General features: G+C 38.2%; 1 protein-coding gene across 1 annotated transcript in view; it reads right to left on the bottom strand.

Moving 5' to 3' along the window:
- Positions 1–10,214: 10,214 nt before the first annotated feature.
- Positions 10,215–14,948, bottom strand: part of PDE1C (phosphodiesterase 1C) — a 280,006-nt gene continuing 275,272 nt past the window's right edge. The window contains exon 17 of the mRNA XM_071429853.1: positions 10,215–13,056. Within this exon, the coding sequence (XP_071285954.1) occupies positions 13,043–13,056 (14 nt within the window). The 3' untranslated portion in view covers positions 10,215–13,042. The remainder of the gene's footprint in view (positions 13,057–14,948) is intronic.

The following is a 14,948-nucleotide window of genomic DNA, read 5'->3' as shown; positions in this document are numbered from 1 at the left end:
GAAATATTCTCCTGGGTTGTGAGTAGGCCTCCTGAGGTAATGCAGTTGAGGTTTGATGGCTGGTGGTGACAAAGGAAGAACAATGATGGTTACTGTGTCTAGATTTCACTCACTTGTGGAGAAGAAATGGATTCCTCAGAAGCTGTATCCATCCCATAGCCTGTCTGTGCAAAAGAGGGCTTCTCAGCCTAAGAGCCAGGATTCTTTTGGGTTAATGGGCAGTTACAGACAGTTAGGAAAAAAAAAGAAAAAAAAAAGTTTAAAAATATAAATCTTAAATATAGATGTAAAACTCTAAAATGAAACATAGGCAACTCCAAAATTGAAAGTAGGGCAATTAAGCACTACAGAATACTGAATCTTGAAATTATGCCCTTATTCTTACATCTCAGAAGACTACATCAACACAGGAAAGAACATTCTCATGGTTAGAAAACAACAGTTTAGACAGTAGATGAAATTGCCAAAACTAAATGAAGAAGCAACTCTATACTTACATATCTACATATATACAGCAAAACACTTCACTATTTTCAAAATGTTGTTGGTCAAGGTAATTTTAAGGCAAGAAATCTGATTTGAGATAATGTTTCTCAGAATTCTGGATAGGTGGATTTGAGGCATTTTATCTGATTTTCCAATAAATTACAGGCCATTGTGAAAGTTGGAAGTGGTCTACATAATAATCTGACCATTCTCAACTTCTTGACTCTGTTTATTTGAACCTATCTTGCTTTCTTACCTCTTTACATAGATAGACTAAAAAATTAACCATGACCATGATCAAAATATTTTAATCTTATGCTTATTTATTATTTGCAAAATAACCAATTGAATAATTAGTATGACAAGGATTTAAAAATAAATTTTCATTGCTCTTAGCAGGAATCCTGAGAAGAAAAAAATATTCCACTGTGGGAGCTAGCTAACATCTCTGATTCAAATGCTACAACAGTCACACTCCATCTTGCTAAACTCCTCAAGAGATCAATCATACCCTAAAATGTATTGGGGAACAAAAATGATGGATTTTCTAAACTTTAGAAATGTGTGTCCAGATTTCTGCATAGTCATAATCCTTCCTGTTCTCAACTAGATTAGTTTCACATTCATTAAAATTCAATAGGTTGGTTGCGATTCTCAGGACCTTCATGCGTGGAGTGATGCAAGTATTTTTTTCTTTTCTTTTTTTTTTCCCTTTTAACTTAGGGAAAATAATTCTTTTTTAAGATCATGTCTATCATCAAGGCAATGAAAGCAGAAAAAACATATTTAGTACCACTATGTTGGTAGTGCCAGTGTGCACAAGAATAGTTACACAAGTAACATCATGCAGATTGTGTGCTATCCAGACACTAACTCAGCAAGGAGGCTGAGTGCATTAGCTGCTCTGTTTGCTCTGACCGGTGGGGTGTGCAACCCACCATTTTATAGTTGAAACCTCAGATTTGGCTAGGATAGCATGCACATAGTATTTCCTCTTAACCCTTCTTTCATACAACTCCTTCTTTGCTTCTTGGACAGATGCCAATGGATATAAACACCTGGGCCTATGTCTACATTACACCTTGATTTGCACACCAGATGAAAGAAAAAATGTCAGAGCTGATGCTTAGTAGACAACTGCACATAAAAAAAGAACCTAGTCTGCTAATAAAAATCATCTTTCTCCCTTTTGCAGCCTTTGTCAAGAAAGGAGGTTTTCTGCTGTAATTATCAGAAAGATCTGCAGGACAGAGGAGCAGAAGTGCCAAGACTGTGTTCCATTAGAGTGATTAAAGAAATGGTCTAAACTTAGAGAGACTCAGTCTCCCAGGAGTGTTAAGAAAATCTGTGGTTATACAAAATTCACTTTCATCCAATGAGACACTTCAATGAAAGTTCAAAGATAGCTAGTTCTTGGTCAGTTACTATGACCACTAGAGAGGTCTCCTCTGTGCAACCGGGTCAGTCACTATGGACTATATGGAACTTGGTCAGTCACTATGACCACAGAGAGGTCTCCTCTGTGGAACCAGGAGCCGAAGCTGTAAGAATTGGGATGCAGAGATGTTACCAGTGTTCCAAGTGCTTTGCAGCACCCACTGCTGCCAGGCATGGTAAGAATTCTTCCCCCCACAAGGGCCTGTGGCCCCTGAGATAGCTCCAGTCTGAGGGAGAATAGGGTTTGGACATCTCCTGGGAGGTTTGACCAGCCTGTGGGATGAAGTGGAAGTGGATTTTTCTCACATGTCTAGGGAATAGTAAACCTCTAATGTTGAGGTCAGGAAGCAATTTTCCCCCCGGGCAGATTTGCACTCATCCCTGGGGGCTTTTTACCTTTCTCTGCAGTATCAAACCTGACCACTGGTCAGCCTCCTCCAGTCCCTTTTGGCCAGGTTGCTGCCTGCTGCTCACATACCATGAAGATAGACTGTTGTGCCCCACATTCATTCTTCTTTTGTCTTCTTCCTTTGTGTGATTGTTACTGAAACTAATTATTCATGTTCTCTTTAGAAAACAGGATTTTCTAGGCCTGTATTCCTTCTGCTGCTTTCTGTAGCTCTGTTAGACTGACAGACTGCAAAGGATGTTTTTTTTAAACTAAATTGAAATGCATCACCCAGATTTGGGCTACATATGGGCATTGTGTTAACACTTGTGAGCAAGGACTGTGAAATGGTTTCAGAAAAATAATGATAAATAAACCCAAAAATAAAATCCTGATTCCAGTTGTAGCCTTTGTGTTATGTGTCCTTGAAAGCATTTTTGGTGCTGAAAAACCCATGGCATTTCAGGCAAATGAAATTGCTTTTCACCATTTAAGTTGTGGTGTACAGGGAATAGAAATAGAAATAAATTGTAATAGGAATTAGAAATAGGAATAGAAATAGATATAAAAATAGAACAGAGCATGTTACTCCTAGAATTCTCTATGACAAGCTAAGATCCAGGTCTGAGGGCTCCATCCTGGAGAACCGCTCTCTGCAGTGCAGGTCCCAGGCCCTCCCAGGAGACAGGGACAGAGATGGGCACACAGACTGAAAGTCCCAGTCTGAGCTGGGATCAGCCCTGGATCCTTGGGGGAAGATGGTGGAGGTCTTGGGTAAGGCTGGTCTGATACACTGAGACTTATGTGCACTTCCATTTCCAAGCCACAGAAATGAAAATATGGTCACTCAGTGATTGCAAATGATAACAACCTGGGTACATCAATAACCCTGCAGTGCTTTCTCATCACACTTAGTCCAGGCTCCTTGAAGAAATGTTTAGTTCAACCACTTTGTACTCAAAAAAAGGAGTCATTCTAAGAAGCAGAAGATGTGCCCATGGCCTCTGGGCTTCCTATGGTGCTGTGATATGCTGTTGAGTTGCCAGTTGACTCTGGTTTGACCAGTGGTCAAGTCAAGGTAGGAACACTGTCAGGGCTCTCTCCTGTATGCGGCTACCTCACCTCATAAAACTTGATCAGCTGTGTGACCTCTTGGGTGATTCTTCCTCTCTCATACTTAAAATTGACAAAGGTACAGATTCAAAACACAGCAGTGAGGCAGACTGACCTGCTGGCAAAGAGATGGATGGGATCATACACACACATGCCTTTTTTGGTCACCCTCACTCCTTTAGAAGCGATATTAAACAAAATGTGATAAAGTTTCCCCTTTTAATTCAAGATGCTGAGTGCAATTTGCACAAAAACTGGGAAGACAATAACATTTACTCAATTAGAAAACTGTGTGTGTGTGTGTGTGTGTGTGTGTGTGTGTGTGTGTGTGTGTGTTAACACCAGACTGTTTCCTAAATACATGTTAGTGGTCGCTTCCAGCAAAACCAACCCTCCCAAAACAAGATCTATATAGAACATAGAAAAGCCACACAATAATGGCTGTAAACAAAATGTCCTCAGCACTGGACTATATGCATGGAAAACATTGTACTATTTTCTACTCCCCAGCACATACTGTAAATAACTGCACAGAAAGGGCAGATTTTCATGCCACACCAGAGCAAGTTGATTGCTGTATAAGCCACAGTAACAGGGCATGGGTAGGAAGTTACCAGTGTTAAAATAGCCAAGTCAGAAAAACCTCCACTCTATCCCTAATCCAATTGGTGCCAAAACACACACTGAGGTAGTAGGTCTCTAACAAAGAGAGAGATAAAACGCTAGCTAGTCGTTTGTGGAAGTGCCAGACAGAAGGCACCTTTCTATAATTTAAGGAGACATTATCACAGTGAGCATTGCTATTGGAAGCAAGGCATGCCTGGCAACAAATCCAATGTGTTTTTTCAAAAAAGGAACACTATTAGGTTGATTGCTCCCCTCTTTTGAAGGTGGATCCTCCCTACTGCTATTTTTCTAATCAAAACAGTTAACAGATCCCTATGTAGGGAGATACGTTTACAGAATATTAAATGTATCATTCCCAAACAAATGAAGAAACTGGCCACACAATAAGAATTTGAGCAAGGTCATTTAGCAAGCCATAATGAAGGGACTGTACTTGGTAGTGCTGAGAGATTGGAAAGACTGATGTCTTGAGACATTTTGGTGTGCATGTATGTGGGGAAGGGGGCAGGTCGACCCTTGCCCTGGCAAGGCAATGCACTACCCCTGTACACCCTACCCCCCTGGAGACTGTATTCCAGTCTGGCAGAACCTGTCAATCCCTGGAGGCTTGTCACCCACCTCTGGAGCACCTAATCAAACTCTTGAGTAGCCAAATGACCAGAAGTCCCACCTGAGGGGATGCGCCCAGGAAGACCAAGGGGTATTTAAAGCCGAACATGAGGAAATCACGTCTTCACCCTACCACCTCTTGGAATTTCTATCTAAACACAACTGGAATTCAGAATTTGGTAGCTATGTGTGTGCTTTTCTAAATGTTTTCTGTTTTCTCTCTTTCTTCTTCTAATTCTCTCTTCTTGGAATTTTTGGGTAACTTAAAATAGAATGGGCTTAGAATTTCCTAAGCCATGAAGGGCCAAGTTCATGCATTGAGAAGTGTTTTATGCTGATTGAATGTTGTACTAAACCTTTTGCCAAATTCCTCTGATTTTCTGAAGTTGTCAGTAAAGTCTTTTTTGTTATTTTGACCTCTTGAGAATATCTCATCCATATTTCTCCTGTTCATCTAACTCAGAGTACATGAACAACACTGAACCCTGTTCAAAACCTCATGGAGCAAGTTGTCTGGGGACTTACAGCTTTATGCCAAAACCTTATCTTCTGCCAGCCTGCTTATTTTTACCCTGACCTGCTTATTATAATGGTGGTCAGGAGGCTCAGAAGTACCACATATAAGGGATGTGCAATTTGCTGTTTGCAGGTTTTCATTAATGGATCAATGGGTTAAAAGTGGGATAGAGTTGGAGAAATGAATGAAAACTCCTGTGTAAGCATTGCTTATTAAAAATAAACAAAAAACCAATGCAAATATGCCAACAGGTATAAAAATTAGTCAGTTTTAATATTAGATCTGCTTATATAACCTGAGAATTATAGATGTAGAGAGACATGAATGTTTTCATTCATTCCTTAAAACAATGTTTTTCTTCAAAAAGCAAGACCTCTCCAAGATCTCTCCAAAGAGCAAGACCTCTAGATGCCACCTGCAAGAAAATCCTGAGTGATCAAAAGTAGTAGCCACTTTAGAAGGTTGCTCTGCCAAAGTCGGCAGCTTTACCTTTACCCTATTTGCAAAAGTTATCAGCAGTGGATGGATAAGGGGGATCAAGCTGCTTTGGTGTTGAAGAATGCTGAGACTAACCTGACTCAACAATCCCAAGGTTAAACATTCCAACTCTTTCCAGACAGAAACTGGCACCAGTGAGGACAAACAAAGTTCCCAATAAAGGAACTGTGGATAAACTAACAAGTTTTAGTACTGATAACATGTCTAAAGTGGCTGAGCTAAAGGCTGCTGAGCTGCAGTGAGCTGTTCTTGGTGAGATGCTCTCTCAGATTGTGATTTCAGTCAAGAGAAAAGTTGAAAGGTGAGAATTACCTTGGAGTCCTTAAATAAGCTAGTTGAATTCTCTACATCAGTTTCCCTATCTTTAGAAATTACATTGGTAATGACACTAACTTCTCCCAGGGGGCAAGTGGTAAGAAATAACAGCTGTCCAAGCAACATTCTCACTATGCTTAAAAACAGCTTGATTATTACTAGGACTCTCTGGGGCACCAGATGCTGAAAAGTAAACAGCAAGCACCATGCCTGCATCAGATGTAAAAAGCCCAAAAAAAGAAAAAAAAAATTAACTATGCTTAAAAACAGCTTGATTATTACTAGGACTCTCTGGGGCACCAGATGCTGAAAAGTAAACAGCAAGCACCATGCCTGCATCAGATGTAAAAAGCCCAAAAAAAGAAAAAAAAAATTAACACTTCTACAACTTGAATTCAAATGCAGGAGAGATCTCATTGTTTATATTTGGTAATAGGATGAACATACACAAACTCAGTTACAGAAAAACTGGAAATGTTGAAAAATCTTTTAGAGACCACAAGCCTCTTCATTCAAATCAAGAACTAAAAATAAATACATATTGTTAAAAATTATTTTCAGAACAATTGAGAGAATTTGCCATTACTTGGTGTCATTCATTTTGGTTTTCCATTTTTTTCCTTATGAGTCTTTACAAGCCAAATAGGCTTTTTCGTTACTCTACCCACTCAGTCCCAGGAGCAAACTTGCACTGAGTTTTGTTTTCAGCCTGCAGTTTAACTTGTTTTCTATTTCCTGAATATAAAATACAGCATTACAACCTGCCTTTTTTCTTCCTTGAAAAATGTTAGAGAACAGGAGTCTTTTGTTCATCTTAATTCAGTTCAGGAAAGACATCTCTATTATCAGTTTAGCTTATATAAACATACTCTAAAGTTTATTATCAATCTACATGGAATTCGCTGCAAAATGCCAGCTGAGAAAAGGTCATTTTATAAGATCCTTGAATTTGGTTAATTTCCCCTTATTGGTCCTACCAAGAGGTTTAATGTTTCTTAACTTTATTTAAAACGTGTCACTGTCAGGTTAACCATAAGAGCAGTGAAATCTGCTGTCACAAATAAGCCACAGTGCCCACCTGAAGGTAGACAGTGCACTAGGGCAAGACTATGAAGTGTATCATTGGAACAAAGAGAGATATTCTGTCATTTTTAAAACTCATGGTGGTGTAATCAGCTCCTACCACAACAAAAGAAGGTGGCCCCACCCTGATGGCCTTTACACAGAATATCCTGTATGTAGTGAGCTGTATATGTTTTTTGTTGTTTAGTCTTTGTACCTAGATGCTACCCTGGGACTAGAAGAACTTCGCAGGCAATGTCCTTTGATTTCAGTGCAACTAAAAGAGTCATCAGGACCTAAGTATTGTTTTGCACTAAGCTTATTTGCAAATGCAATGACTTTTGTGTCTTAAGTAAGAATAGGGAGGAGAAAAGGGCAGTGAAATATTACTGTGAGAACCTGGGCCTGTAGAAAACCAGAAGACCTGGTAAAAACCTAACAAGAACACTAAAAGAACAACAGTAAGGATTTTTAAAGATTGCATATAAAATTGTATAAAAATATCACCCAAGCAAGAAGAAAAGCAAAATGCTTTCTCTGTCATTCTACTGCTAGATTTTATACTAGAAAACCGCAATGGCCATAAGTAATTTGGTCTGATAGGTGCACTCCTACAACCAGCAGCAAAGACAATGGAATTGTATATTTTCCTCCTGTCACTGGATAACATCTAAACTCAGGGTGTTATAATACATATGTGCTTGGAAGACAGAACCAAAATAATACAAAATGCCAAGAGTGTGCTATGAAACTTGTGAGTGTGTGTAGTCTTGTGCTTAAGTATAAGGGTAAATAAATTTGCTAAAACTGAGTTTCAGGTCCTCAGCCAGCTTGCTTATAAGTTTTATTCTACGTGGTGGTTAAGTCTGCAGAGCAGGGTGAGCTGACGCCTCAAAACAAGCCTGCATCCTGGTCCTGCTTGGGTACAGATCAGAATCCTCTGTGCTTACTAGGGATCAAAAGAGATGTTTCAGTGACAGGAAAGCAGTCTCATCAAGTGGAAGTGCACAGAGAGCATTAAATTTTAACAGAAAATAATGACCTTGGCAGTGGTCACCTGTGCTGCTTCTGTGCTGACCTTGCTTTTACACAGTAGTCAGAGAGGAAAAGGGATATCTGGGATTACAAAACTTATCTACCCTTGGGAGCAGGAGAAGTGTCATATTAGGAAGTACGGACACTAATCTGAGACTGAAAAGACCTGCTCATGTTGTGGCTAACACAAATGGGAAAATCCTCTGTACTTACTTCAGAGGAAAATGAATTATGAAAAGTGAAAGGACAAAGATTTTTTTCATCCTTTCTATCTGGCCAGCACTAATGTCAGGTCCATGGAGTAATTTGCAAGTAGTCAGTGCCACAGGGATCCTTCTCTTCCTCAGCCAGCATGTTTCTGCTTTTGAGTGATGATGTTCAGACACCATGCCAGTAAAGCTCTGAGATCACCACTGGTTCAATACATGAAAACAAAGTATCATTCTGTTTTTAATTATTAAATGAAGTGATAGATTTTAAAAATGTAAAAGAAAAGGGCTTGATAATGCTCTCATTTTCTAAGTATAAATGGCTGCTACTACTACTATACTTGTCAGGTTCCATCTTTACTAATTTGAATAGGTCATTGTACTTTTCAATTAAAAGACAGATTTGGGAGCCATTGTAGAAATTGCAAGTATTAACAGAAAATTCAGGTAGCATTTACCTTTAGCTAGGTGCGCTTATGGACCTTCTGATTACAAAGCAGCATAGCACTATCAGCTATCTAATTTGAAATATATTTGCTTCCAGACTGAGCTTGTAAGACTTTGTATGTACACGTGCAAACATTTTCATTCTTGAAGGATAGTTTGCAAAAAACACCACTGTATACCATTCTTCTCTAGCATAACCAACTACATTTTGGAAAGCTTCTGTCCAACTACAAAATTTATGCTTGAAAAAAGAAACACCTAGAAAAAGGTATTAGTCTCCTTAATCCACACATCAGGAACCAGGTCCCCAAATGTCAGATTCATTCTGATGCTAAACATCCTAGCGTAGAAATAGGAATGTGTTTACTCTAGCCTGAGCTATACAAAAGGCTGCAGCTAGCTTCTGCCTGCTTTGATTAATCTGAAATGTTTTAAATCAATCTAAAATTGATTTTTTTAAATTTACTTCATATTTTATTACCAGGGAAAAATAAAAAGGTTGGTTTCCCTTACCTATACTTTTTCTCCAACATGGAAAATATTAGTGACATCCCTAATCTGTTGCTCTTTGAGACATTTAAATAATTAGCAGGATACAATGAAACACTAAGTCGCTGGTGAGACACTAGAGCAGGTTGTCTAGAGAGGCAGTAGATGCCCCATTCCTGGAAGCATTCAAGATTAGGTTGGATGAGTCTGAGCAACCTGACTTAATGGAAGATGTCCCTGCACATTGCAGGAGGGTTTGGAATAGATGGCTTTTATATATCCTCTATGTTCCTTTCAACCACAATTACTCTAATACTAGAATTCTCTGAAAACACACTGACACTTCTATTTCTATAGTGTGTTCAGGAATCCAAGCACTATGTCACCACAAGTCCAAGGTCTGCTAGTTCCCCGAATACAAGCCCCAGATAAAGAACAAAACCCTGATACTTGCATCCTCTCTGTTTTAGGAAGGAAAAGTGCCTGGATTCTCCCTCTCGAACTATATATCAGTTTCTGGGAAGCAGAAGACATGTGGTGCTCTTTCAGCTATGCAGAGCTTTGAGAGCACCAGCAGTCTCTGTGCAGAGATGGAAGAATGTCATTTTTATCACACAGTCTCCTATCCTGTGCTGCCCTCTGCAAAAAGCACTCTGTCTCCTTTGTGCCTACAGATGGGTTCTCCCATATAATTTTGTAAAATTTCAGCATGAGGCAAATGGTATGGACCCAATATTTGAAGAAGTTTTGGCTTATTCATTGCTTGTGTAGTCTTATTGAGGATGAGAAAGACAGGCATCTGAAAACATAATTTCTATACACCTAGGAAAGTTAGGTAAAGATGCAAAACCAGAAATCCTTTCTCACACTATAAACATAGGCCATTAGCTGATGAACACCTAATTATTTTCCAGTTTTTGATTGATTCCTTTGGAATAAAATAAGAGAAAAGCATCTATGTGTTTTTGATAATTATTTTTTATTATTATTTTACACATTTGCACAGTGGCTGATCTCTAGCTTAACTAGGAGGTGTCGAAAAATACCCAGATGTTATGTATGCATATATGATCCTGATGCACCAGCAAAAGGGTACAGAGTGTTTCAGGAATGCGAGGGGGAAAAGCAAGGAGGCAACCCCACAATAGATGCTTTCACCTGGCCCAATCTCTTTGTAGGGTTTTGATTTCTAGATTTCACTTTCACTTTATATATTTCCCAGCTAATAGATTTCACTTCTTTTTTAAAACAACAAAAATAATCTAAAAAATGCTAATAATCCACTGTAGCTTACACAAATAAGTTAAAAGAATGAGGCTGTTAGGCCTGTCTCTGAGTGTCTGTGTATTAAAAAGCATTCTGCTGTACACCTGTGTGCTGAGATCAGTAAGTTTCCCTATAGCATCTCTTCTTCAATGGCAAGTCTGATTTGCAGCCCCTAAGAGATATTAAATCTACCACTTCCTTTACTAGCTCCTGTCAATAGTGAATAAACCTAATAATCAAGGAAAAATGTTTTCCAGCCTGATTTCACTCCTTTGTTCCAGTGCATGATAAACAAGGACTGACCAGCTATGAAAAGAAAGAAAGAAAGAAAGAAAGAAAGAAAGAAAGAAAGAAAGAAAGAAAGAAAGAAAGAAAGAGTATATATCAGAAACAGATGAAGAAAACTATATAGTTTTTTTAAAAAATGTTATTTTTCTAGTGTGCCTAATCTAAGGCATCTTTAGCCACTGTAAAAGGTAAGAGTAACAAAAAATACTGACTAAATCATTTTGCACCTCTGATCAAACACTCTGTTAGGGTATATTTTCCCTGACTCCACAGAGAATTCTAACTAAGCACAAACTCTCACCACTATGGTATTTAGTTGAGCATCATTGTTTTTGATCAGTGTGCCTTCAAAGAACCTGCTCAGGGCTGGAATTAATATTCTACTACTCTCATTGGGGTTGAATGCTGATGGAGGAGGAAAAAGAGGAGTCAAAAAAATGCTAAAAGATGACAGCCTGCCACAACATGGAATGTGCTCAGTGTAGATGGTGGAGCCACTGTCCTTCCAGCCCTTCACTTTCCTCAAAAATTTGCACCAGGGCTACTATTGAACCACAAACTCACAAATGGGAACGCTATCTCCCCTTCTGTTTCATTTAAATGAGCTGGTTCAGTGAAGCCAACTGAGAGTTCCAAAAACTTCAGGAATTATTTTTGTACTTCTTTCTGAAAACACATGATTGAAGTGCAACCTTTTCACAGCATGAACATAATATAAATCTCTGGCTTTGAAAAAATTCGAACTGAAGTACAAAAAAAACCCTTAAAGTATCTCGAGCCCCAATAATGAAAATCCCAAATACTAAACACTCTTAAGTATGAATATGTTCACTTTTAAAATGGATTTAGTCTAAGCTTACTGCTGTAATTTTTCCTAGTATCACAGGATGCTCCTCCCTATATATGCATAGTTTAAGAAGGAACAGAGACACAGATTTTGATTGTTAAATTCTGGGCTTTTGAACATGAAAAGGAAATACTAAGATTTACCTTTACCTAATATTTTGCATGTTTTTTACATAGAAAAGTTCCATGACAGGAGTATGATTCCTTAAAAAATACATATATGAGTAATAGAGCAAGATCTCATCCTGAACAGCAAGCTGTTCAGCAAAAATCCTTGTATGTATTATATATGTATATTGTATGTATATGTTTGTCTTGACTTCCACATAAACAGGCAAAATTGCTTACAATTAGCTGGATTCCTATTAAAATACCAAGCCAGAAACACAAATGTGCTTGATGTTCCACATACATTCTTATTTTGATTTTTTTCTGTCCATCCTTATCCAACAATGTTTTTCCTTTGCATTGGACTGTCCATTCAGTTAGTGATGAAAGTTTAAACTGAGATATTGAGATGAAAGGAAGAACTGACCCATGTGATTCCCTGATGCTCCTCTTCTCCTAGATCTTCAGGTCAGACAAACAGCTACTACTAGTGGGCCATGAAAAAAATGTGAGAAACAGATAATTTTCTGCAATATCAAGTTATACAGGCACATCACACACATTAATACATGTGCTCAGAGTCTGACAAACAAAATTTGCCTCAAGAGAATGTTGCTTTCATTGGTAATTCTTTTCCTAACTTCAAAAAAAGAACAAAGTCAAGGGTTGAGGGAGTCTGCTGTTTAGAAAGAAAAATATTTTTCTGTCATTGTATTACGTGCGAAAGTAACCAAATCCCAAGAAATAGTCAAATGGCTCTACAAATTCACTGTTCTTATTAATAAAATCTTCAATAGGGGTAAAACTGATGTCAAATACTGTCTCGTAGCAATTGGAAAAGGTTTTCAGTGAAAAAAAAAAGAAAAAGCTAATTACTATCAAGGATTTTTTGATTTTTTTTCTTTTATATTCTTTTGCCTCATCCTAGTGTTGGTTTCACCAGCTGAGGCATAGCAAAGGGCAAAAACAGCTTTTGAAGAATACTTTTTCCTATTTGCTTGACCTGTCCAGTAAAATGGAACAATTTACAATGAAATCACAATTTGACCTTTTAACAAGAATCCTTCCAGAAAAACCAACAATAAAAAACATACATACATGAACAAACAAACAAAATTAACCAAAAAAAAACAAAGCCTCCACCCTTGAACCAGACTCATTAGCTGTGAAGTAGCCAGTGAGAGGAGTGTTTTGAAAGCTGTTTAATGCCTTTCCCAGAATCTGGTCTTTGCAGGAGTAGAACAGGAATGAAGGTCAGATAAAATGATGAAAGAGATTTGCAGTGTCTTTTTAAATACATTTTTACTCTTCTGTACCTGGAAAAAGAAAAAAAAAAAAAATAGAAAAGTGTCAAATGCTGCCTTTCTCCACTTTGTCCAAGGGGTAGATAATCTGGGAAAGTAAAACAAGGGTATCAGTGTAGACAGCCTCATTTTCTGCAAGGAGTGAAGTTTGCGTAACTGTTGAAAGGGTACAAGGTGAGGCACACCAACACGTACCTCTTACAGGTACAACTGGAAATATCATTCTGTTCTAAACAAATTGAAATCTATTATGATCAGACTAATCCAGCTAGAATTCAAATTTAGGAATGAAGAGGATCACATAACAGAGTCCATCATGCATAGATCAAGAGATTTTAATAGGTTTCTTTGCTGTGGGGTTCCCTTATCATTTCATCAACAGCTTTTCCAGCACCTTTTTGCTTATGAAGGCAAGAACGTTGTACATGTGGTTTAAAATGAAGACAAGAAAATGCTCCAAACACAAAAGAATGCTACATTTTAAAAGCTGTTTACTCCCATTGAGCTTTCAGTGAAAAACACAGCCTTAAGTATGGAGACGCACCAAAGACATAACAAAAGATGTATATTTTACAATCTGCTTGACTCCTGTCAAATATTTATAATCCCTTGGCCTCATAATTAGGTTATGTTTGACTAATATTATCCTGAATGTACAGACATAACTGTTTTCTATGTAGTTATACAAGTGCATCTTCGCAATAAACAGATCTCCTTGAGAAAGAAGTATAGACAAGAACATTTTTGGTTATTTCTGGTGAAAATTGACAGTTTCTAATTAAAGAAGAGAGTCCATCCAATTTGTCTCATAACCATCACTAGAAATCCTCTGAAAAAGCTTCAAACAGGAACATGAATATTTTAGTCTATATTGGCTGTTCTAACTGGCTCCCTGAGTACACCTGGCACCTGCTGTAATTCTGACAATGCTTATATCAGAAGAGTTTTAAAGAACATTGGAAAGAGTCTCTCAACCAAGGACATTCAGCCCGAGGAGAGATGAATTTACCTGTAGGGCTGGGCATGCCTTGGAAGACATTATTGCATCAAAAAATCTTTTGGTTCCTTTCAGGAAACCAATTTCTTTTGCACTCAATAATCTATTTTTTTTTTAATGGTATTTGGGCAAAGGAGAAAAAGGACTGCCAAAACAAAGATCTTTACTGCTGGACAACATTGTCTGTGTTGAATGTATACAGCAACTGCACAGATCTACTAGTGAGTTGGTATCTTCTACCACACAGATAGCAGGGGAACCTTTCCTTTCAGGATGGTCCCCCGTAAGTTGCTACTACCAAATCTTGCTCACTCATGCAAATCTAAGACATTATTTTAAAGAATTATGGTTTCAGCATTTTATTTGATTTATTTACACTGAGTTGTCACATTTCCAGCATAATCTACAATAGGCCGTAGTAACAGCCATAACAACAGTAGTACATTTCCATGATGTTTCCCAACTGAAGCATTCAGCCTGATTTACTGTCATTAACAGGATCATAATAATCCCATGACACTTATAATTAGCCACATTAAAAGAGAAAAGACTGACCCAGAAGGAAGGGTAATTATTTGGGGCAGGTGGACTAAATGACATATTTGAGCAGTATGTATTTCTGAACTTAAAGAATTTGCTGAATCACACCAGGGACCTGAAACAGAGCTCGAAATACCACCTAACACATGCTTCTCTTCCTATGCCATCCACATTTACAATAATTTTAACCCCTCCCATCCCAGTTAATGAAGCAAGGCAAAATGCAGTTTTCTCCATTCTCTGGAAGTTCCCTGCCTATGGAGAACTGAGTCAATGCAGAAAGGCTGTGGATGTCCCAACCGTGGCAGTGTTCAAAGCCAGACTGTCTAAGGCCTTGAGCAACCTGGTCTAGTGGTAGATGCCCCTG

This window comes from Agelaius tricolor, unplaced genomic scaffold (genome assembly GCF_023055355.1).
Source record: "Agelaius tricolor isolate 1412-34295 unplaced genomic scaffold, bAgeTri1.0.p SCAF_6, whole genome shotgun sequence".
In the NCBI taxonomy this organism is placed as follows: domain Eukaryota; kingdom Metazoa; phylum Chordata; class Aves; order Passeriformes; family Icteridae; genus Agelaius; species Agelaius tricolor.
Note: the sequence above shows the minus strand (reverse complement) of the source record. Positions and strands in the feature narration are given on the sequence as shown.